General features: G+C 39.6%; 3 protein-coding genes across 8 annotated transcripts in view; 1 reads left to right on the top strand and 2 right to left on the bottom strand.

The window, feature by feature from the left end:
• Positions 1 to 18,830, top strand: part of slc35g2a (solute carrier family 35 member G2a) — a 41,946-nt gene extending 23,116 nt beyond the window's left edge. The window contains exons 4-5 of the mRNA XM_085143086.1: positions 6,762 to 7,569; positions 12,540 to 18,830. The gene's annotated coding sequence lies outside the window, so the exon portion shown is untranslated. The remainder of the gene's footprint in view (positions 1 to 6,761; positions 7,570 to 12,539) is intronic.
• Positions 1,137 to 10,860, bottom strand: LOC146496057 (serine/threonine-protein kinase atr-like). 3 transcript variants are annotated; one of them, XM_085143083.1, is made up of 12 exons: positions 10,731 to 10,860; positions 10,443 to 10,584; positions 9,332 to 9,460; positions 8,947 to 9,080; positions 8,706 to 8,798; positions 8,509 to 8,592; positions 8,379 to 8,402; positions 6,741 to 6,941; positions 6,495 to 6,638; positions 6,005 to 6,155; positions 5,755 to 5,911; positions 1,137 to 5,601 (listed from the first exon to the last, which is right to left on the bottom strand). In XM_085143083.1, exons 1-12 carry the CDS (start codon positions 10,785 to 10,787, stop codon positions 5,595 to 5,597), a joined length of 1,323 nt encoding a protein of 440 aa, XP_084999209.1. In that variant the 5' UTR covers positions 10,788 to 10,860; the 3' UTR covers positions 1,137 to 5,594. The 3 variants fall into 3 exon arrangements, with proteins under 3 accessions (XP_084999209.1, XP_084999208.1, XP_084999210.1); XM_085143082.1 differs by having other exon boundaries at positions 1,137 to 5,911; XM_085143084.1 differs by lacking the exon at positions 9,332 to 9,460 and having other exon boundaries at positions 1,137 to 5,911.
• On the bottom strand, positions 15,013 to 25,056 carry LOC146496055 (serine/threonine-protein kinase atr-like). Of its 4 annotated transcripts, none has more exons than XM_085143080.1 (12): positions 24,269 to 24,436; positions 23,942 to 24,083; positions 22,831 to 22,959; positions 22,446 to 22,579; positions 22,205 to 22,297; positions 22,008 to 22,091; positions 21,878 to 21,901; positions 20,243 to 20,443; positions 19,997 to 20,140; positions 19,507 to 19,657; positions 19,257 to 19,413; positions 15,013 to 19,103 (listed from the first exon to the last, which is right to left on the bottom strand). In XM_085143080.1, the coding sequence occupies exons 1-12, from the start codon at positions 24,323 to 24,325 to the stop codon at positions 19,097 to 19,099; spliced, it is 1,323 nt and encodes a 440-aa protein (XP_084999206.1). In that variant the 5' UTR covers positions 24,326 to 24,436; the 3' UTR covers positions 15,013 to 19,096. The 4 variants fall into 4 exon arrangements, with proteins under 4 accessions (XP_084999206.1, XP_084999205.1, XP_084999204.1 ...); XM_085143079.1 differs by lacking the exon at positions 15,013 to 19,103 and adding an exon at positions 24,883 to 25,056 and having other exon boundaries at positions 19,120 to 19,413; positions 24,269 to 24,410; XM_085143078.1 differs by lacking the exon at positions 15,013 to 19,103 and having other exon boundaries at positions 19,120 to 19,413.
• Positions 25,057 to 25,358: the final 302 nt, after the last annotated feature.

Here is a 25,358-nt window from a genome sequence, read left to right as displayed (position 1 = left end):
GGATAAAGCCACAGTAATCTTCTACAAGGCCTTACAGAATATCCCCTGGTCCCCTGGTGAGGCACACACATACTGTGAAAGTGAAATTTCCCAAAACTCGATTTATAGTTTTGTGCTGAGTCCCTGCAGACTCATCAGGTGCGGTTATACGAGAGAAACTGAGCTAATTAATAACGAACAACAGCTCGTTTTATCAACCAACCGACTTTATACAGGGATGCTCAGATTTGTAAAAAAGAGGAAATGGCTTTGAAACCTTAACATTAGTGTTTTGAGGACTATGATTTTACTTTTAAGAAAACAGAAGTGGTCATGTTACATATACCAGTAACCGTTAAGGGTGCAACCATTGAATGTATATATGTATAAATCTCAACAGTGTTAGAGAGGATCCCTAGTGAGTAGCACTTGGCGACTGTTGAGAGGAAGAAACCTGTGAAAGGACTAAGCTCAGGGACGGACAACTGAGAGGGATGAAGAGAAAACAGGAGCATATCAAGAATCAGTAGCTGATAGCCACTGCTCCTTATCTTTTTTTGGTTACAATTCAGTAAAAAGATAACCTGTATATAAAAGATGAACAGACTATGGATGAGACAGGGTTTAAACTTTTACTGAAACACACTTCTTTGATGGTACATTAGAATAAATAATCACACAGTAGGCAACACTATTTGTTAGATGATTTCATTAAATGTCTCCCTTAAGAAAAAGAGGTTTTTAATCTCATTGGAATCTTCCTGGTTAAATAAAATAAATAAAAAATAAAGATGGTGCCACTTGATCAATATTCTGCCTTGCTGAGCACATATTTACCAAATTAACCAATTACACTTATCACCCTGCTGTAGTTACCTCTTCTGCAAACTAAATCAGTATGTATGTATACTGGTACATACAATTCAGCTGTTCCCCGATCAGCTGAGGGGTTTGTAGACCTGTTGACAGAGAAAGAAGTGAGTGTGCAACTGCCTTTAGAAGAACTGGACATACTGCTAGAAGACTGAGCACACACCATCTTAAATCAAGTGTGTGTGTGTTCGTATTGGCAAACTTGATGGAAAGAAAAGGACAAGCACAAAGGCAAACTCAACACATGTACAGCTGCGGTACTGAACTGCTGCAGTAATTTGAGCAAAGGACTGCATTTTGTTTGGTTTTCTGTATACAGTGACAAAAATGTTTTAATTTCCACAGCAAACCACTAAAGCTGTGTTTTATTACTTGATGTTGTCAATAAATACAAATAAAGATTGATTTATGTGACATTACTTTTTTTATAGATAAAATTGGCAGTGATTATTCTGGAAGTTGTTACAGTCCTAACTTATTAAGAAAAACTGTGGAAGTGATGAAGGAAAAAGCTGCCACTCAGCATATTGGCACGTTACAAAAATGTGAAATTTGTGTCACCTCTTAAAGAATTTTTAACATAATTTTTTTAAAATATATATTATATTTAAAGTAAGGGTTATAGTCTATTGTGTTTGTTAAAACAGCAAAAACATCTGCTGCACTCCGGAGTAAATAAGGAAAAAACTTGCAGGATAAAAAAAAAGACGACGTTTGCTGTGTTTCATACGGAGCCCCGCAGGGGACATGGGAGAAAAAAAAACATAAGACGGACTTTTGCGAGATCTCGCAAAACTTTTGGGAGATCCCGAGTTTGTTTTGCGAGATCTCGTCTTAATTTTTTTTCTCCCATGTCCCCTGCGGTGCTCCGTAGTTTCAGAGTAACTCGCGTACCGTATTAAGGAAAAAAAAAAAAGATCAACAAAGTTCAAAGTGCGGCTGGCTTGACCACGGCTGCACTCCAGAGCTCACTGCACCATAGTTTCTCATTCTCAGAAAATGGACTTCATTGTCAGTTGTAGATTTATTTGCGCGATGATCTGCCGAGATTATGACCTCTTGGTTGTGGAACGTTTTTTTTTTTTTTTTTTTTTATAAACTTTATTTATCACATTTTAGACATACAGTCGAGTAAAACAGGGATCACATAAAAGATGACATTGTGGTAGTACAATGAGGAACAGAGAGAGTGACAAGGACAGTGAGACAAAAGTGAGTACAAAAAATAAAATAAATTAAGGGGAACATAAATAAACAAAAGTTTGCAAGAGCCAAAATCAAGTTAGCAGTTTCAATCGGTTATAGATGTTAACAGTCTTGAGAGCCTTAGTGTTTTTTGATGAGGAGATTGTCCTTATATATTGTGCAAGTTCCATTTTTAATACAAGAAGTTCAGGCTTTCTGCCGAGGACTTTGCTTTTGTGTATATGAAATTTTGGTTGTGGAACGTTTCGTGACGCCATGCGCACCCTTTTTGACGTGTCTGGAACTCGGGTGCTTTTGCGCATGCGTGGATATTCGTGCGTTCGAACAAGTGCCGTCACAGAAGAAGTCTTTGATCTGCCTTTGATCCGAGATAAAGTCCTTAAATAGGACCCAAGCTAAGTCAAAAAGTTACGGCTTCCAGAGTTCGCCTGGCAGTTTATACACGTGAAACTTTCCTCACTCTTTCAAATCAGAAAGTTTAGCATTTCAGGAAGATTTTAACAGAGGGAATCCTTGTGGAACAACAATGGATTATAATTTTTATATTCCTCTGGTCCTATCACCAGATGAGCTGTTCCCGATTATCAATAATGCCTTCAACAAGCTCTCTGACGAACAGTGGTTATTAATAGAAAATGGACTTTTGAATTCTGGTGTTCAAGCAGTTTTGGCGGATATGATTTCTGAAATCATACAGATCGCCACAGTCAAAATCTTGACACTTGCGCTTCCCGCCATTCAGCGTGGTGCATCTACGGATTTAGAAAAAAATCCATTTCTTGGTGACTCCATCTCAATCACTTTTGCTAAAGCGCTCAACATCCCTGAGCAGGACTGTTTGAGTGCTATACAGCTGACAAAGATGATTGAGAGGGCGATTTCAGATAAGGTAAAGTCGATTGCCACCGTGGTCAGGCAGAACCGCAATTTACCGCTAAACCCTGCTGTTTACATCAGCGGAACAATTTCGAATATTGGAAAACTCCATGTCATGGTTTATCTTGCTCTCTCATGCTTGGAATTATACGCAATAAAACGGCGAAGCTCACGCTTTATAACGGTAAGCGATTCAAGTCAATCTGAATCCAGCAGAGACAGCAGTGTGTCCGGCATCTCACGCGAACTGGCCATCAGGGAGGTTAGTGATATTCTGTTCAGATATAGTCGAGAATCATATTCTGCAGATGACGAATCATCAGATGACGAGGAAGATATAGAAACTGAGCCACCTGCTCAGACACTTTCAGAAAAGAAAGAAAGATCAGAAAGTGGGGAATGTGCAGAAGCTGAAAGGCAGGCAGAACGTTTGGAACCTGATGCCACAGTAGAAAAATTTGCAGCTGACATTGTCAATATTATATTTGACAATCTTCCTTCTTCTGACACTGATTCTTCTTCCCACAGTGAGAAATGTATCTCACCCAAATCTGGATTTATGGGAGCCATCTTCGATAAAGTGAGAGAGTTTTTCAACTCACATGCTCCTTGCGCACCAGAAAAATCCCGCAAACACCATTTTTTCAAGTTCGCACAAAAACATTATGAAAAGATGAAAGAAGGGCTGAAAAATACAGTGGAGGAGAGCAAAAAATATTTGATTAGTCTGTTAAACCTAAGCCACTCCCCTGAAACTGAGGGAATGGGTTCTCCTTCAAGAAGCTCATTTACTCTGGAAACCATGGTAAAATGTTCTACTCCAGCTAACTTTAATGTCATCAGATCTGAAATTATTGACATATACAACAAGTTCAAAAAACAGGAAGACCATTATATTATCCAAAAAACCCTTGAGAACATTAGAATAAGCGAGAACATCAAAAATTTCTCAAGGGATTTAACAGAGAAAATGTATGACCATTTAATGAGACAGACAGTAGCTGAATCAAGAGTTTTCCCTTCTCCCGAAGTCCTCTATGTAATCATAGAAGACGCAGTTGCAATATTTTTGCAAAAGATTCTGCTCTTGGTTGATGATGAAGCATTTGATGTAGTTATTCAGGGCGAAAAAGTGTCCGATGCTATTAAAGATATCCAAACCTTCCTTGCAACAGCACAGACACGGGCAAAAGATACAGAGTCAGACTCTTCTCAAAAAAGTGGCAGAGAATCTAGAACACCCTGTCATTCTAGACCAGCATCTCCAGAAAGACAGGCCAAGTCTCCAGAGAAATGCTCAACATCCTCTCGTTTAAGTTCAACACCTGTTCTCGAGAGGAGGGAGGAAGAACTGCCTGAAAAATCAGAGGCCAAATTCTCCAAAAAGGATGAGGAGGAACTGTCTGACAAGTCAGAGGACAGATTCTCCAAAGAACATGAGGACATACCCTCTGAGAAGTCTGAGGAGAAACCCTCCACAGATGAGAAACTGTCTGAAAAGTCAGAGGACAGAGTTTCTGAGGACAAACCCTCAGAAGACGTAGAGGAAAAGCTCTCAGAAGCGTCAGTGTCATCTGCTCAAGTGGAGGAAGTATCCCAAAACCTTGTTTACTTTGTTTTAATTGGACTTCTTGAGAAGTCCAAAAGCAGGCGAAAAGGCCGTCTCACTCCTCCAGATGGCGTAACACTAGCTGAGATCATTGAGCGTCTCAAAAACTTGGTGCAACTACAAATCAGCAGCACGGAGTCTACAACACGTCTGGAAAATGACATGAGAGGATTAACCAAAAAACTGGTTAAAGGACTCATCAAGGAGTTTGGCTCCCCAGAAAAGATCATGGATGCTGCTTTGACATGTGATAGTTCATTTGACGAGGCTATTTTGAGGCTCTTGAAAATCCATTTGGGTGTCCCCACAAGTTATCGACAAAAGTCCAGAGTTGCCAGGTTCTTTTCAGCATTGAAGAAAGCTTTAATGAAACCCTTCAGATGCTGTTTTATGGGCAGCGATGACTAAAGACCTTGACTTTTCCACTGCCTTGCTTCTTGCAAAATCTCGAAGCAGAAATGATCCAAAAACGGTCAATCATTGTGTCAAATCAAATTCCTTTATAGTTTTCCTACAAAACTATTATATTTTCATTGTGTCTCCTTTTTGTTTTCCATCGAGTCCAGCCGGCCGCAGCAGATGGCTGCCCCTACATGAGCCTGGTTCTGCTGGAGGTTTCTGCTTTTTATGGCAGTTTTTCCTCCCCACTGTCGCCTTGTGCTTGCTCATAAGGGATCATTTGATTGCTGGAATTTTCAAAAATTGGTGTTTTGAACTTTAAGATAGAGGTCCTGCAGGCCCTCCACCTTAAATTTCAAAACACCTCCAGGAGACTTTGTAGTTAATTGTCATTACAATGAAATAAAAAAAAAAAATCCAAATTAAAAACATGTTGACTTTTGTTGTCTGTTCTTGATGTAAACCGCAAAAGAAAAAAAAAGTGTTGCATGTGTGTACTCTGGTAATCAGTACTGGTATTTTAATGTATTAGAGTAGAATTTGATATAGGGTTAGAGTCTGTTAACAATCTCTCCTGTCTCATTGGCCTGAGCTTTTGATAGTCCTTTGGTTTGTTTGCTCCACTCCACCAGTGGGTCATGAAGGAAGGTCTTCAGCACCTCAGAACACACAAAGCAGATTTTTGAAAAATTCTGAATTGAAATAACTTCTTTCAAATGTGGTCAAGATGTTAAATGAAAATGACTAACATTTCTGATAAAGCAGTGACTTCCAGGAGCATAATTATAGCAGTGTTGTAGTGAAAGTCATACCATGACGTGGGGTCAGGAAAGGTCCGGAGGAACCATTCATAGAAGACAGGGGGGTGTTGAGCACATAGCACCTCCTTGTGGATTCGCAGTTTTTCCTCAAAGGGAGCTGTCTTGGGAAGAATAAGCTTCCTGAGCTCTTTACCTGATAGGTAGATACCTTAAAAACACAGAAAAGGTGAACAACTTAATTATTTCCCAACATTTACTTAAAAAAAAGGTTTTTGATTGTAGGTGTTATAAAAAGGGATACCTCTCTCTTTGTACAGCTTTGTGAGAATGTGCCGCAGCCCGGCAGTGTTGTTAACCCATTCGATGATGCCGCACTCCTCATTGAGGGGAATCACAGCATAAGTCCGGATGTGTAGCTCCCTCCGTCTGGACTCAGCATCTTTACGGAGGCACTACACAAACACACAGTACAAACAAGCACATGTAAATGCTGTTCTTCTCACATTTTCTCAAGTATTGTCATGTAATTTGCACACATATTGATTGATTTAGTACAGCTCTGCTACATAATGAGCTCCTATACTGCAAAAAAAAAAAAAAAGGTTCAGTTTTTATTCACATTATGAGAAGAGGCTAATATTTCATTTTAACTTTGAGGCCAGAACAACACATAAAATAAGATTGAACCTCTAAAAATTAGTAAGTTTGTTTATTCTGACCTAACGTGCAAGTCGCTCTATGGCCAGAACTCACTATATATCCATTTAGTTTGAATGAAATCTCCCAGATACCTTATTGATGAGACAGTTGAACTCCATAAGTCTGCAGTCCTTCCTCAGGTCATCTTTAGGTTTACACATCATGGTGTAACCCCGACCATCCAAACCCTTCAGGCTTATCTTCTTTGGCTTCTGCAAAGAGGCCAGGATCTCCACCTACACAAACAAGATTATTTTCTGTAACTGTCATCAACTCCTGCTGAATGTTAAACATACCGTGGCGGCCGGTCAGAATAGTTAACACCCTCTTTCTCTTACACTGTCTTCAAAACCATCCAGGTATGCCCAGTGTCCAGGGAAAGCATCATGCTGTGTGTTTTCCCCGCCTGTGGAGGGCAGCGTTGGGATGAGGACAGACTGCAGAGGGATCAGGATCTGACTGAACGTCGGCTCCTCCACCAAACGTTTTAGCTGCTTGAAGTGAATGCTCATACTGAGGGTGGTGCTGTTACCATTCACCTGTAAGACACATATTAATTATTATTATAATATTATTAATCTGCTTGTTAAAACTTCTAATTTATTCAGTTTCAATTAAAAGAAAAACGATACAAAAATATAATGGATTTGACCCAAATCTCACTACAAACTGTATTTTTTAAAGAAAATTTGCAAAGAACCTGTTTTAGTCACACTGTAGTAATATAATAACTGTTATACACCAAAACTGAAAATACATGTATTCTTAGACAGCCATGATTTGGAGATTCATTGTGCTGTATGAAAAATTTCAAACCTAAACAGTTCAAGGTATAAATATAATAAAAACAGAAATTTAATCTCACACCAGAAGGCTCATCCTATCTTTTTCTAGGAAACACTGCAAAATGAAATCTTGAGACCTTTTATGCAACCTTTCTGCTTTCCTTCACTGGCTTCTAGTGAAATAAATAACATACAGAGCCCTACGTGGCCAGGCTCCTGTATATACAGCTCAGCTACCAAGAGCTTATAACCTTAGTTGGCCTCTCTAATCATCTTATCAATGTATCTTAACTGCTCCTTGCTCTTATTTTAAATCCAGAGCGGACCACACTTCTGATGTTGGAGAGCCTAAATTTTGGAACAGTCTTCCTCGCCCTGTCAGGTCAGGCAAAAGAGTCATTTGTTTTAAAAAACTGCTTTTTCTTAAGCTTTCTCCCATTATTTTTGGCCAGTCGGGCATAAGACTGTTTGCCCGACTGTGTGTCTGTATGCTGGAACATGTACATGTATGGTTTAATTCGAACTGTGAAGTACTTTGGAACTGTGTGTTAAAAAGCGCTATACAAATGAAGCTATTCTTCTTCCTCTTCTGAAGATGGAAATGAGACTACACAGACCTGGCCAGCTGTTTTTGCAGCTCCTGAGCATGTTGGTTGCATTGAGCAAAGTAGCTAGCCTGAGCATCCACAAAGTCACTGAGGCTCCGCATATGGTTGGTCTGTAGAGGTAGATGGCAGGAAAACATATCCAACAAGGTAAAGAGCCACAAGCATTAAATATAAAAAGCAACAGTTCCTTTAAGAAACAGATAGTAAAAAAATAAATAAACACAAATTTGAACTCGTTAAGTGTACGTACATGTGTGTTGCTGAGTCCTTCCACAATAGCTCTTGTTATTTCTGACTGTCGATTGTAAAGACTCTGACAAATCCTCAGCTCCATCTCTGCCTACACATACAAACCCACAAACACACATCTGTATGGTTTTTCTCTTATTTTTCTAAAAATGGCTGAAATAATACAACATTTAAAATGAGCTCAAGTCTAAACAAACAGAAAACTACAGAAAGGAAATATTGTCTGTGCTAACAGCAGCTCCATATTCATATCAATTACTGCTGACAGCCTCACTGATATACTGTATGAAGACCATTTCAGATCCTGTGTTCTTTAAACTGATGAGGAACTCACCTGTGAGATTTCCTGAGCCCAGATCTGTTTGCATGAAAGAGACATAAGAAGACAAATGCCTTATTTGAAGATCGAACACCAATTTCATCTGCGTCTGTTAATATGCACGTTCCTACACAGAACTGCTGACCTTTAGCCATTTAACACGCAGGAAGCTGAACATGTAGGAGACATGAGACAAGTAGTCATCTTCCAGTGGGTTGGCATTCAGGTTCTGACAAAAAGACAGAAGATACAAGAACTGTAATGTCAAATATCAACATGTTTAGCTTTTAGTCAGAGTATGACTAACTGAAAAGTATGTAATAATGTAAAGGTGTAACTCACTCTGGCCTCTTGCTCAGCCTCGTGGGCTTTTCTCAGCCTGGCCTTAGTGATATCCAAGTCCAAACGTTTATTCACCAACATCTTGCGTTCATTCTAGTAACAAGCAATCTTGTTTACTTTACAAATAACCTATAAACTAAATATTATTTCGGGTGACAGCGTAAAATAACCTAATCACTGCTGTGATAATCACAATAAAGGTGCGAGTTTGTGTGCATGTGATACAGAGGCATGTGTTTACCTGTATGGCTTTGTATTCCCCCTCAGTGAAACTCCGCAGGGGAGTGAGAAAGTGAATGTTAGTGCTTTGGACAAACTTCCCCTCCGCCTCGCCGAGCTGCTTCTGAGCCTCTCCACACCTTATCAATGCAGTACCTGAGCAGAGAAAGATAAAAAGACAACACAGTGACTTTTCAATATATTCAATATATACTCATAACACAAAAAAGACAAGAATAAGCAAAGAAATGAACATGTGAAAATAGTTGAGATCCTTCTCGCAGATCAATAAAATGCACGTACTCATTAGCCACTTTATTAGGTATTCCTGCTCAACTGCTTGGTAACCAACCCTGTACTGGCAAACTGCATGTACCTAATAAAATGGCTGGTGAGTGTGTACTCACCATAAGGTGTGTTTGATCCAATCTCCAGCCCGGCCTGAGTCATCTGATCTCCCAGTAACTCAACGGCACGAGGCCGGGGTGGGACGCTCCACTCCAGATGCTGATACAGCCGGTCCTCTAACCGCACTCCTGTGTATCATAGGTCAAAGGTCATATCAAAATTCAGTGGCTACATTTTCTAAACAGTAGATTTGTTAAAGGATGCACCTGTGACAATACAATTAATTAAAAATGGTAATAAACAATACACACACAACACCTCTCAAAACATAGTTCATCCCTGTGCTAGATTTAAACTGGAATGCATTGGTTTCATACTTTCTTCCACAAGGAGAAGGTCCTAAAATATTGTTTCATATAATAAATATCATTGTGAAAATGATTTTATAAGAAGACTATAAACCCTTGGAAGATAAATTCAGCGAGACATGACCTGAAAATGTATCCTAGATGCATCGGGCAGCTGAATGTACCTTTTATTTGATAGATTGCAGACCACATCCACTCATAACTCCATTAGAAAACGTAATTGGATTCAAACAGGCTAAAGAATAAGCATCTCTATTCATCCGAACAGGCCAATTGCTACCAAAGTAAACAAGAGACATCAAGGAAGATGTATGCATGTACTGTGGGAGGGCAAAGAGAGCTGAAACGATTGGTCCCAGAGGTAAAGACTCTCAGCTAACTCAGGACTACAATGGTAAATTGATGGGATTTGATGACTCTGCTTTTATCTGTATGTTGGCAGCTGGAAATTGCTTGGTATCATCCCAGATGCATTTTCTTCATAAATATTTACAGTTCATCTAAATGCTTCTCATCATCATTGTAAATGTCTTTAAAAATACTCCATAGAATACCTTCCTTGGAAGAGGGAAACCATCTCATTACTCTTAACGAGATGATGTTTTACTTTAAAAGAGTAAATGCTCAGCTCAGCTCACCTTTTATATATTTGGATACAGTGAACAGGTTAGAGTTCAGGATCATAAAAACAGGGCTAATTGTGGTAAAAACAGGACCAACTGTTAGTGAAGTGGGTATGTATACATCTGTAACTGCTCAATGAATCAGGGCAGCTTCATTAAATCAATTCATGTTCTCCTACCGAGGCTTGGCTGCAGTAAAGCCTCAGTCTGGGAGATTATCTGGTCCGTCCACGTCTTGGTGGCGTCCGCCCGTGATAAAAGCTCCTCCAGTCCGGGGTCCAACTCAGTCCTCACGGCCTGTCCGAGACTCTCTCCAGTGTACTGGAGCGAATTTCAGGGTAACATTGATTAACAAACTGCTTAACTGCGTACTTTTCTTTTAGTAAGGGCAGTCGCTGATTTAGGGTTGAGATTAAAGCCCAGGAAAAACACATAATAGTTTCCTTTATTATTATTATTATTATTACCTGAACAGCGCGGTTGATGAACTGACCAGCATCCACGGCCAACCGAGTCAAATCCATGACAGCGTCCCCAAGGTCGCGTCGTCTCCGGTGGACCAACTGACAATCACCTCAGGACCGGGGTAACCACGCTATGAAAAGACAGCTAACCAACAACAAGAGGATGACCTCGCCATAGCCTCCCGGCTAACCGCCCCACTTTCTGCTGGCAAGATTACGGTCCGTTAACACCGAGCAGCCGAGCCCAAGAGGACGAAGCAAGTGCAGGCACCTGCGTATGTTGACCGTTTATCCTCCTCCGCATCCTGAGCGCGTCTTCTGTCGAGTCTTCTGTCTTCTGTCTTTAACATGTGTTTCAGAACCGTGGAAAATAACAGCATCGCATCGGCTATCCAAAACGGTCGGCTTTGACAACAGCAACAGATTACCAGTGATATTGAATATTAGCTAGCGTTTTTGCTTTTTTTCAAAGCTTCACTACAACGATAAATTTTAAATTTCGGATTATTTTGAATAGCGACAGGTTTAAATAATATTAAGCTTTTACATGAATTAAACTGGACATTTATAGGTGTCGAAAATTCAATAAAATTATTAGTATATTAAAAAAAGAAAAGATTTACCTGATAAGAGAGCGCCTTTATCCACACTTCCGGTTCATATCATTCAAAATAAAAGCATATTCTTATGTATTTATGTTGCTGTCCCACTATAAATATATAAATAAATAAATACTACCAAGCTCAGCCAGCTGAAACAACAGCCAAGCATTAACAAAAAGAAGAAAAGTAATAATTACAAATACAGTGATTTTCTGACTGCCTGAACTCATTACTAGATAAGAAAAATATTGCTAGCTTAAAAGGAAACTACTGCTATACTCACGCCTTCACCCAGCCTTTTAAGCAGACATTTCTAAGTGGTGATTTCTTTTTATGTAAAAAGTTGAACCAGTTGGCTGTAATCAGGAGTGAAGAAGCAGCGGGAGACGGGATTAAAACAATCAGCTGACAAGCCTGTCTAGCTCTGTGAGTTTAAGGAGGGTTAAGAGATTAGAAGACACACTACGGCACGTTTACCAACTAAATGGCTTTATTACAAGGGGATGTACAACAGTGCTGCGTTTGTCAATGTTTTTCTAGATAATTCGAAACAGAAAAAGGTTCCATTTAAAAGGGCTTGGATTGCATTATAATCTTCTGAATTGAGTGCCTTTTCTTTCTACAAGTAAGGACCCCATCCTAAATACACCTGACACAGTAGTTTATCATCCATGGCTTCTTGTATGAGGTAATGGACATGCCCCTCAATTGACAGAGGAAGACCCAGCACCTTATACCTGGAGGTTCTGCTCGATGTCAAACACATGGGTTTTAGCCTGACAGAGAAACGTAAAAAAAACAAACATTAGGTTTTATTGGACCTGAATGTGCTGTAGTTAACTCAGTTTTCCTCTGGGATTAATAAAGTCTCTCTAATTCAGATTCGCAAGTAAATACATTTTAAGAGGTAAAAATTCAAGAAACATGCCCACTTTTTTATTAACAATCTCTCCTGTCTCATTGGCACAATGTGAGGTGTTAGTACTGCAACAGCAATGCTGTGTTTCCTCTGGTGACAGTGAGACAAACGCTGACATTGGCCCTCTTAGTCTGGACCACCAGCGCCTTCTTTGAAGCATTTATGTACAGGCCAGGCTAATAAAAGCTCTTTCTGCCCATTCTTCTGTAGATGTGTTTCTCAAAGCTTTTTGAGCCCTAACCTTATTTGTTTATTTTGGTCTGACTGACCTCCATGTGATGTGTGCTTCAGGTGGAGTACCGTTGCCATACTGCTCGCTGGGCTCGCCGTTTTTTTTCACTCTGTAACCAAAGACTGCAGCAGTTGGTGCCGCGCCTCTTTGCCATAGTTGCTGAACAGCAAAGGAAGCAGCTGGTAGATGCAGCTCAGAGGTAAGGTAACAGACGATAATCACAAGCATCAGATAGCAGTATCACATCAAAATTCACATAATTTACATCCTTGTTTCCCCCAAAAAACTGCAAATAAAAACAGAAGGTGATGATTTCGAAAGTATTTACAAAAAACTACATTTCAGAAAAGTCCAGTGAGGGACAACAAAAACTAGAAAAGTTGTTTAATGCTCAAAAGCATTAAATAAATACATCTGATGGAACATCACAACACAAATAAGATTTAGTAGCATGATGAAAGATGCATCTCAAAAAGTCCCAGTGTTTAATGTTGTTTAAATGCAGATTTAAGTGATTAGCAGTCTTGCTTTTAGTTTTACTTAATACAGCTTTCATAGAAACAGGGTTGCACATTATCAAACGATACTTATCACTTACTGTACATGTCTGCAGTATTTATAGATCACGTTTCCATGATGATCCCTTATCTGTCCAGCCGGAGAATGGCCTCAGCAACCGCATCTGTGGACTTTTTGAAAATGCCATAGCAACAGAAACGTTGCCCTTTACTTTGGAGGATGTACATCCACCTTATAGTTGAGACCGGTCATACAAACTCACGTTGATGATGTTTTCTGACCTGGAGCACTAAACCTGTTAGGAAGAAAGTAGAGAACTGATCTTGCTTAAATAAGAAAAAATGATGCCTCTGAAAGCGTCAGTATCATTAAAAAAGAAGAAGGAGAATATTAATATGTGCATTTCAGGAATAACGACTAAAATGTCCGCAGTTTACAAATATTGAACATGGAGACAGAAGTGTAGAACAGCTTCTGTGGCTGTGGATACACAAATATCACAGTGATTACATTGTATATGTAAAGTGTGTAAGTTTGAATTTGTAGGTGTCTGAAGGAAAAGTGGATAAAGCCACAGTAATCTTCTACAAGGCCTTACAGAATATCCCCTGGTCCCCTGGTGAGGCACACACATACTGTGAAAGTGAAATTTCCCAAAACTCGATTTATAGTTTTGTGCTGAGTCCCTGCAGACTCATCAGGTGCGGTTATACGAGAGAAACTGAGCTAATTAATAACGAACAACAGCTCGTTTTATCAACCAACCGACTTTATACAGGGATGCTCAGATTTGTAAAAAAGAGGAAATGGCTTTGAAACCTTAACATTAGTGTTTTGAGGACTATGATTTTACTTTTAAGAAAACAGAAGTGGTCATGTTACATATACCAGTAACCGTTAAGGGTGCAACCATTGAATGTATATATGTATAAATCTCAACAGTGTTAGAGAGGATCCCTAGTGAGTAGCAGCTGAGGGGTTTGTAGACCTGTTGACAGAGAAAGAAGTGAGTGTGCAACTGCCTTTAGAAGAACTGGACATACTGCTAGAAGACTGAGCACACACCATCTTAAATCAAGTGTGTGTGTGTTCGTATTGGCAAACTTGATGGAAAGAAAAGGACAAGCACAAAGGCAAACTCAACACATGTACAGCTGCGGTACTGAACTGCTGCAGTAATTTGAGCAAAGGACTGCATTTTGTTTGGTTTTCTGTATACAGTGACAAAAATGTTTTAATTTCCACAGCAAACCACTAAGGTTTGAGGATCCCTAGTGAGTAGCACTTGGCGACTGTTGAGAGGAAGAAACCTGTGAAAGGACTAAGCTCAGGGACGGACAACTGAGAGAGATGAAGAGAAAACAGGAGCATATCAAGAATCAGTAGCTGATAGCCACTGCTCCTTATCTTTTTTTGGTTACAATTCAGTAAAAAGATAACCTGTATATAAAAGATGAACAGACTATGGATGAGACAGGGTTTAAACTTTTACTGAAACACACTTCTTTGATGGTACATTAGAATAAATAATCACACAGTAGGCAACACTATTTGTTAGATGATTTCATTAAATGTCTCCCTTAAGAAAAAGAGGTTTTTAATCTCATTGGAATCTTCCTGGTTAAATAAAATAAATAAAAAATAAAGATGGTGCCACTTGATCAATATTCTGCCTTGCTGAGCACATATTTACCAAATTAACCAATTACACTTATCACCCTGCTGTAGTTACCTCTTCTGCAAACTAAATCAGTATGTATGTATACTGGTACATACAATTCAGCTGTTCCCCGATCAGCTGAGGGGTTTGTAGACCTGTTGACAGAGAAAGAAGTGAGTGTGCAACTGCCTTTAGAAGAACTGGACATACTGCTAGAAGACTGAGCACACACCATCTTAAATCAAGTGTGTGTGTGTTCGTATTGGCAAACTTGATGGAAAGAAAAGGACAAGCACAAAGGCAAACTCAACACATGTACAGCTGCGGTACTGAACTGCTGCAGTAATTTGAGCAAAGGACTGCATTTTGTTTGGTTTTCTGTATACAGTGACAAAAATGTTTTAATTTCCACAGCAAACCACTAAAGCTGTGTTTTATTACTTGATGTTGTCAATAAATACAAATAAAGATTGATTTATGTGACATTACTTTTTTTATAGATAAAATTGGCAGTGATTATTCTGGAAGTTGTTACAGTCCTAACTTATTAAGAAAAACTGTGGAAGTGATGAAGGAAAAAGCTGCCACTCAGCATATTGGCACGTTACAAAAATGTGAAATTTGTGTCACCTCTTAAAGAATTTTTAACATAATTTTTTTAAAATATATATTATATTTAAAGTAAGGGTTATAGTCTATTGTGTTTGTTAAAACAGCCAAAACATCTGCTGCACTCCGGAGTAAATAAGGAAAAAACTTGCAGGATAAAAAAAAAAGACGACGTTTGCTGCGTTTCATACGGAGCCCCGCAGGGGACATGGGAGAAAAAAAAACATAAGACGGACTTTTGCGAGATCTCGCAAAACTTTTGGGAGATCCCGAGTTTGTTTTGCGAGATCTCGTCTTAATTTTTTTTCTCCCATGTCCCCTGCGGTGCTCCGTAGTTTCAGAGTAACTCGCGTACCGTATTAAGGAAAAAAAAAAAAGATCAACAAAGTTCAAAGTGCGGCTGGCTTGACCGCGGCTGCACTCGAGAGCTCACTGCACCATAGTTTCTCATTCTCAGAAAATGGACTTCATTGTCAGTTGTAGATTTATTTGCGCGATGATCTGCCGAGATTATGACCTCTTGGTTGTGGAACGTTTCGTGACGCCATGCGCACCCTTTTTGACGTGTCTGGAACTCGGGTGCTTTTGCGCATGCGTGGATATTCGTGCGTTCGAACAAGTGCCGTCACAGAAGAAGTCTTTGATCTGCTTTTGATCCGAGATAAAGTCCTTAAATAGGACCCAAGCTAAGTCAAAAAGTTACGGCTTCCAGAGTTCGCCTGGCAGTTTATACACGTGAAACTTTCCTCACTCTTTCAAATCAGAAAGTTTAGCATTTCAGGAAGATTTTAACAGAGGGAATCCTTGTGGAACAACAATGGATTATAATTTTTATATTCCTCTGGTCCTATCACCAGATGAGCTGTTCCCGATTATCAATAATGCCTTCAACAAGCTCTCTGACGAACAGTGGTTATTAATAGAAAATGGACTTTTGAATTCTGGTGTTCAAGCAGTTTTGGCGGATATGATTTCTGAAATCATACAGATCGCCACAGTCAAAATCTTGACACTTGCGCTTCCCGCCATTCAGCGTGGTGCATCTACGGATTTAGAAAAAAATCCATTTCTTGGTGACTCCATCTCAATCACTTTTGCTAAAGCGCTCAACATCCCTGAGCAGGACTGTTTGAGTGCTATACAGCTGACAAAGATGATTGAGAGGGCGATTTCAGATAAGGTAAAGTCGATTGCCACCGTGGTCAGGCAGAACCGCAATTTACCGCTAAACCCTGCTGTTTACATCAGCGGAACAATTTCGAATATTGGAAAACTCCATGTCATGGTTTATCTTGCTCTCTCATGCTTGGAATTATACGCAATAAAACGGCGAAGCTCACGCTTTATAACGGTAAGCGATTCAAGTCAATCTGAATCCAGCAGAGACAGCAGTGTGTCCGGCATCTCACGCGAACTGGCCATCAGGGAGGTTAGTGATATTCTGTTCAGATATAGTCGAGAATCATATTCTGCAGATGACGAATCATCAGATGACGAGGAAGATATAGAAACTGAGCCACCTGCTCAGACACTTTCAGAAAAGAAAGAAAGATCAGAAAGTGGGGAATGTGCAGAAGCTGAAAGGCAGGCAGAACGTTTGGAACCTGATGCCACAGTAGAAAAATTTGCAGCTGACATTGTCAATATTATATTTGACAATCTTCCTTCTTCTGACACTGATTCTTCTTCCCACAGTGAGAAATGTATCTCACCCAAATCTGGATTTATGGGAGCCATCTTCGATAAAGTGAGAGAGTTTTTCAACTCACATGCTCCTTGCGCACCAGAAAAATCCCGCAAACACCATTTTTTCAAGTTCGCACAAAAACATTATGAAAAGATGAAAGAAGGGCTGAAAAATACAGTGGAGGAGAGCAAAAAATATTTGATTAGTCTGTTAAACCTAAGCCACTCCCCTGAAACTGAGGGAATGGGTTCTCCTTCAAGAAGCTCATTTACTCTGGAAACCATGGTAAAATGTTCTACTCCAGCTAACTTTAATGTCATCAGATCTGAAATTATTGACATATACAACAAGTTCAAAAAACAGGAAGACCATTATATTATCCAAAAAACCCTTGAGAACATTAGAATAAGCGAGAACATCAAAAATTTCTCAAGAGATTTAACAGAGAAAATGTATGACCATTTAATGAGACAGACAGTAGCTGAATCAAGAGTTTTCCCTTCTCCCGAAGTCCTCTATGTAATCATAGAAGACGCAGTTGCAATATTTTTGCAAAAGATTCTGCTCTTGGTTGATGATGAAGCATTTGATGTAGTTATTCAGGGCGAAAAAGTGTCCGATGCTATTAAAGATATCCAAACCTTCCTTGCAACAGCACAGACACGGGCAAAAGATACAGAGTCAGACTCTTCTCAAAAAAGTGGCAGAGAATCTAGAACACCCTGTCATTCTAGACCAGCATCTCCAGAAAGACAGGCCAAGTCTCCAGAGAAATGCTCAACATCCTCTCGTTTAAGTTCAACACCTGTTCTCGAGAGGAGGGAGGAAGAACTGCCTGAAAAATCAGAGGCCAAATTCTCCAAAAAGGATGAGGAGGAACTGTCTGACAAGTCAGAGGACAGATTCTCCAAAGAACATGAGGACATACCCTCTGAGAAGTCTGAGGAGAAACCCTCCACAGATGAGAAACTGTCTGAAAAGTCAGAGGACAGAGTTTCTGAGGACAAACCCTCAGAAGACGTAGAGGAAAAGCTCTCAGAAGCGTCAATGTCATCTGCTCAAGTGGAGGAAGTATCCCAAAACCTTGTTTACTTTGTTTTAATTGGACTTCTTGAGAAGTCCAAAAGCAGGCGAAAAGGCCGTCTCACTCCTCCAGATGGCGTAACACTAGCTGAGATCATTGAGCGTCTCAAAAACTTGGTGCAACTACAAATCAGCAGCACGGAGTCTACAACACGTCTGGAAAATGACATGAGAGGATTAACCAAAAAACTGGTTAAAGGACTCATCAAGGAGTTTGGCTCCCCAGAAAAGATCATGGATGCTGCTTTGACATGTGATAGTTCATTTGACGAGGCTATTTTGAGGCTCTTGAAAATCCATTTGGGTGTCCCCACAAGTTATCGACAAAAGTCCAGAGTTGCCAGGTTCTTTTCAGCATTGAAGAAAGCTTTAATGAAACCCTTCAGATGCTGTTTTATGGGCAGCGATGACTAAAGACCTTGACTTTTCCACTGCCTTGCTTCTTGCAAAATCTCGAAGCAGAAATGATCCAAAAACGGTCAATCATTGTGTCAAATCAAATTCCTTTATAGTTTTCCTACAAAACTATTATATTTTCATTGTGTCTCCTTTTTGTTTTCCATCGAGTCCAGCCGGCCGCAGCAGATGGCTGCCCCTACATGAGCCTGGTTCTGCTGGAGGTTTCTGCTTTTTATGGCAGTTTTTCCTCCCCACTGTCGCCTTGTGCTTGCTCATAAGGGATCATTTGATTGCTGGAATTTTCAAAAATTGGTGTTTTGAACTTTAAGATAGAGGTCCTGCAGGCCCTCCACCTTAAATTTCAAAACACCTCCAGGAGACTTTGTAGTTAATTGTCATTACAATGAAATAAAAAAAAAAAATCCAAATTAAAAACATGTTGACTTTTGTTGTCTGTTCTTGATGTAAACCGCAAAAGAAAAAAAAAAGTGTTGCATGTGTGTACTCTGGTAATCAGTACTGGTATTTTAATGTATTAGAGTAGAATTTGATATAGGGTTAGAGTCTGTTAACAATCTCTCCTGTCTCATTGGCCTGAGCTTTTGATAGTCCTTTGGCTTGTTTGCTCCACTCCACCAGTGGGTCATGAAGGAAGGTCTTCAGCACCTCAGAACACACAAAGCAGATTTTTGAAAAATTCTGAATTGAAATAACTTCTTTCAAATGTGGTCAAGATGTTAAATGAAAATGACTAACATTTCTGATAAAGCAGTGACTTCCAGGAGCATAATTATAGCAGTGTTGTAGTGAAAGTCATACCATGACGTGGGGTCAGGAAAGGTCCGGAGGAACCATTCATAGAAGACAGGGGGGTGTCGAGCACATAGCACCTCCTTGTGGATTCGCAGTTTTTCCTCAAAGGGAGCTGTCTTGGGAAGAATAAGCTTCCTGAGCTCTTTACCTGATAGGTAGATACCTTAAAAACACAGAAAAGGTGAACAACTTAATTATTTCCCAACATTTACTTAAAAAAAAGGTTTTTGATTGTAGGTGTTATAAGAAGGGATACCTCTCTCTTTGTACAGCTTTGTGAGAATGTGCCGCAGCCCGGCAGTGTTGTTAACCCATTTGATTATGCCGCACTCCTCATTGAGGGGAATCACAGCATAAGTCCGGATGTGTAGCTCCCTCCGTCTGGACTCAGCATCTTTACGGAGGCACTACACAAACACACAGTACAAACAAGCACATGTAAATGCTGTTCTTCTCACATTTTCTCAAGTATTGTCATGTAATTTGCACACATATTGATTGATTTAGTACAGCTCTGCTACATAATGAGCTCCTATACTGCAAAAAAAAAAAAAAAAGTTCAGTTTTTATTCACATTATGAGAAGAGGCTAATATTTCATTTTAACTTTGAGGCCAGAACAACACATAAAATAAGATTGAACCTCTAAAAATTAGTAAGTTTGTTTATTCTGACCTAACGTGCAAGTCGCTCTATGGCCAGAACTCACTATATATCCATTTAGTTTGAATGAAATCTCCCAGATACCTTATTGATGAGACAGTTGAACTCCATAAGTCTGCAGTCCTTCCTCAGGTCATCTTTAGGTTTACACATCATGGTGTAACCCCGACCATCCGAACCCTTCAGGCTTATCTTCTTTGGCTTCTGCAAAGAGGCCAGGATCTCCACCTACACAAACAAGATTATTTTCTGTAACTGTCATCAACTCCTGCTGAATGTTAAACATACCGTGGCGGCCGGTCAGAATAGTTAACACCCTCTTTCTCTTACACTGTCTTCAAAACCATCCAGGTATGCCCAGTGTCCAGGGAAAGCATCATGCTGTGTGTTTTCCCCGCCTGTGGAGGGCAGCGTTGGGATGAGGACAGACTGCAGAGGGATCAGGATCTGACTGAAGGTCGGCTCCTCCACCAAACGTTTTAGCTGCTTGAAGTGAATGCTCATACTGAGGGTGGTGCTGTTACCATTCACCTGTAAGACACATATTAATTATTATTATAATATTATTAATCTGCTTGTTAAAACTTCTAATTTATTCAGTTTCAATTAAAAGAAAAACGATACAAAAATATAATGGATTTGACCCAAATCTCACTACAAACTGTATTTTTTAAAGAAAATTTGCAAAGAACCTGTTTTAGTCACACTGTAGTAATATAATAACTGTTATACACCAAAACTGAAAATACATGTATTCTTAGACAGCCATGATTTGGAGATTCATTGTGCTGTATGAAAAATTTCAAACCTAAACAGTTCAAGGTATAAATATAATAAAAACAGAAATTTAATCTCACACCAGAAGGCTCATCCTATCTTTTTCTAGGAAACACTGCAAAATGAAATCTTGAGACCTTTTATGCAACCTTTCTGCTTTCCTTCACTGGCTTCTAGTGAAATAAATAACATACAGAGCCCTACGTGGCCAGGCTCCTGTATATACAGCTCAGCTACCAAGAGCTTATAACCTTAGTTGGCCTCTCTAATCATCTTATCAATGTATCTTAACTGCTCCTTGCTCTTATTTTAAATCCAGAGCGGACCACACTGTTGGAGAGCCTAAATTTTGGAACAGTCTTCCTCGCCCTGTCAGGTCAGGCAAAAGAGTCATTTGTTTTAAAAAACTGCTTTTTCTTAAGCTTTCTCCCATTATTTTTGGCCAGTCGGGCATAAGACTGTATGCCCGACTGTGTGTCTGTATGCTGGAACATGTACATGTATGGTTTAATTCGAACTGTGAAGTACTTTGGAACTGTGTGTTAAAAAGCGCTATACAAATGAAGCTATTCTTCTTCTTCCTCTTCTGAAGATGGAAATGAGACTACACAGACCTGGCCAGCTGTTTTTGCAGCTCCTGAGCATGTTGGTTGCATTGAGCAAAGTAGCTAGCCTGAGCATCCACAAAGTCACTGAGGCTCCGCATATGGTTGGTCTGTAGAGGTAGATGGCAGGAAAACATATCCAACAAGGTAAAGAGCCACAAGCATTAAATATAAAAAGCAACAGTTCCTTTAAGAAACAGATAGTAAAAAAATAAATAAACACAAATTTGAACTCGTTAAGTGTACGTACATGTGTGTTGCTGAGTCCTTCCACAACAGCTCTTGTTATTTCTGACTGTCGATTGTAAAGACTCTGACAAATCCTCAGCTCCATCTCTGCCTACACATACAAACCCACAAACACACATCTGTATGGTTTTTCTCTTATTTTTCTAAAAATGGCTGAAATAATACAACATTTAAAATGAGCTCAAGTCTAAACAAACAGAAAACTACAGAAAGGAAATATTGTCTGTGCTAACAGCAGCTCCATATTCATATCAATTACTGCTGACAGCCTCACTGATATACTGTATGAAGACCATTTCAGATCCTGTGTTCTCTAAACCGATGAGGAACTCACCTGTGAGATTTCCTGAGCCCAGATCTGTTTGTATGAAAGAGACATAAGAAGACAAATGCCTTATTTGAAGATCGAACACCAATTTCATCTGCGTCTGTTAATATGCACGTTCCTACACAGAACTGCTGACCTTTAGCCATTTAACACGCAGGAAGCTGAACATGTAGGAGACATGAGACAAGTAGTCATCTTCCAGTGGGTTGGCATTCAGGTTCTGACAAAAAGACAGAAGATACAAGAACTGTAATGTCAAATGTCAACATGTTTAGCTTTTAGTCAGAGTATGACTAACTGAAAAGTATGTAATAATGTAAAGGTGTAACTCACTCTGGCCTCTTGCTCAGCCTCGTGGGCTTTTCTCAGCCTGGCCTTAGTGATATCCAAGTCCAAACGTTTATTCACCAACATCTTGCGTTCATTCTAGTAACAAGCAATCTTGTTTACTTTACAAATAACCTATAAACTAAATATTATTTCGGGTGACAGCGTAAAATAACCTAATCACTGCTGTGATAATCACAATAAAGGTGCGAGTTTGTGTGCATGTGATACAGAGGCATGTGTTTACCTGTATGGCTTTGTATTCCCCCTCAGTGAAACTCCGCAGGGGAGTGAGAAAGTGAATGTTAGTGCTTTGGACAAACTTCCTCTCCGCCTCGCCGAGCTGCTTCTGAGCCTCTCTACACCTTATCAATGCAGTACCTGAGCAGAGAAAGATAAAAATACAACACAGTGACTTTTCAATATATTCAATATATACTCATAACACAAAAAAGACAAGAATAAGCAAAGAAATGAACATGTGAAAATAGTTGAGATCCTTCTCGCAGATCAATAAAATGCACGTACTCATTAGCCACTTTATTAGGTATTCCTGCTCAACTGCTTGGTAACCAACCCTGTACTGGCAAACTGCATGTACCTAATAAAATGGCTGGTGAGTGTGTACTCACCATAAGGTGTGTTTGATCCAATCTCCAGCCCGGCCTGAGTCATCTGATCTCCCAGTAACTCAATGGCACGAGGCCGGGGTGGGACGCTCCACTCCAGATGCTGATACAGCCGGTCCTCTAACCGCACTCCTGTGTATCAGAGGTCAAAGGTCATATCAAAATTCAGTGGCTACATTTTCTAAACAGTAGATTTGTTAAAGGATGCACCTGTGACAATACAATTAATTAAAAATGGTAATAAACAATACACACACAACACCTCTCAAAACATAGTTCATCCCTGTGCTAGATTTAAACTGTAATGCATTGGTTTCATACTTTCTTCCACAAGGAGAAGGTCCTAAAATATTGTTTCATATAATAAATATCATTGTGAAAATGATTTTATAAGAAGACTATAAACCCTTGGAAGATAAATTCAGCGAGACATGACCTGAAAATGTATCCTAGATGCATCGGGCAGCTGAATGTACCTTTTATTTGATAGATTGCAGACCACATCCACTCATAACTCCATTAGAAAACGTAATTGGATTCAAACAGGCTAAAGAATAAGCATCTCTATTCATCCGAACAGGCCAATTGCTACCAAAGTAAACAAGAGACATCAAGGAAGATGTATGCATGTACTGTGGGAGGGCAAAGAGAGCTGAAACGATTGGTCCCAGAGGTAAAGACTCTCAGCTAACTCAGGACTACAATGGTAAATTGATGGGATTTGATGACTCTGCTTTTATCTGTATGTTGGCAGCTGGAAATTGCTTGGTATCATCCCAGATGCTTTTTCTTCATAAATATTTACAGTTCATCTAAATGCTTCTCATCGTCATTGTAAATGTCTTTAAAAATACTCCATAGAATACCTTCCTTGGAAGAGGGAAACCATCTCATTACTCTTAATGAGATGATGTTTTACTTTAAAAGAGTAAATGCTCAGCTCAGCTCACCTTTTATATATTTGGATACAGTGAACAGGTTAGAGTTCAGGATCATAAAAACAGGGCTAATTGTGGTAAAAACAGGACCAACTGTTAGTGAAGTGGGTATGTATACATCTGTAACTGCTCAATGAATCAGGGCAGCTTCATTAAATCAATTCATGTTCTCCTACCGAGGCTTGGCTGCAGTAAAGCCTCAGTCTGGGAGATTATCTGGTCCGTCCACGTCTTGGTGGCGTCCGCCCGTGATAAAAGCTCCTCCAGTCCGGGGTCCAACTCAGTCCTCTCGGCCTGTCCGAGACTCTCTCCAGTGTACTGGAGCGAATTTCAGGGTAACATTGATTAACAAACTGCTTAACTGCGTACTTTTCTTTTAGTAAGGGCAGTCGCTGATTTAGGGTTGAGATTAAAGCCCAGGAAAGACACATAATAGTTTCCTTTATTATTATTATTATTATTATTATTATTATTATTATTATTATTATTATTATTATTATTACCTGAACAGCGCGGTTGATGAACTGACCAGCATCCACGGCCAACCGAGTCAAATCCATGACAGCGTCCCCAAGGTCGCGTCGTCTCCGGTGGACCAACTGACAATCACCTCAGGACCAGGGTAACCACGCTATGAAAAGACAGCTAACCAACAACAAGAGGATGATCTCGCCATAGCCTCCCGGCTAACCGCCCCACTTTCTGCTGGCAAGATTACGGTCCGTTAACACCGAGCAGCCGAGCCCAAGAGGACGAAGCAAGTGCAGGCACCTGCGTGTGTTGACCGTTTATCCTCCTCCGCATCCTGAGCGCGTCTTCTGTCGAGTTGGGTGTCTTTAACATGTGTTTCAGAACCGTGGAAAATAACAGCATCGCATCGGCTATCCAAAACGGTCGGCTTTGACAACAGCAACAGATTACCAGTGATATTGAATATTAGCTAGCGTTTTTGCTTTTTTTCAAAGCTTCACTACGACGATAAATTTTAAATTTCGGATTATTTTGAATACCGACAGTTTTAAATAATATTAAGCTTTTACATAAATTAAACTGGACATTTATAGGTGTCGAAAATTCAGTAAAATTATTAGTATATTAAAAAAAAGAAAAGATTTACCTGATAAGAGAGCGCCTTTATCCACACTTCCGGTTCAGATCATTCAAAATAAAAGCATATTCTTATGTATTTATCTCGCTTTCCCACTATAAATATGTAAATAAATAAATACAACCAAGCTCATCCTGATCTAAAAATAGATTAAAGGTTTCTATCTCAAAGCCAGCTGAAACAACAGCCAAGCATTAACAAAAAGAAGAAAAGTAATAATTACAAATACAGTGATTTTCTGACTGCCTGAACTCATTACTAGATAAGAAAAATATTGCTAGCTTAAAAGGAAACTACTGCTATACTCACGCCTTCACCCAGCCTTTTAAGCAGACATTTCTAAGTGGTGATTTCTTTTTATGTAAAAAGTTGAACCAGTTGGCTGTAATCAGGAGTGAAGAAGCAGCAGGAGACGGGATTAAAACAATCATCTGACAAGCCTGTCTAGCTCTGTGAGTTTAAGGAGGGTTAAGAGATTAGAAGAC

The sequence above is a fragment of the Neolamprologus multifasciatus genome, chromosome 19 (genome assembly GCF_963576455.1).
Source record: "Neolamprologus multifasciatus chromosome 19, fNeoMul1.2, whole genome shotgun sequence".
Lineage (NCBI taxonomy): Eukaryota > Metazoa > Chordata > Actinopteri > Cichliformes > Cichlidae > Neolamprologus > Neolamprologus multifasciatus.
This window is presented reverse-complemented; position numbering and strand designations above follow the sequence as displayed.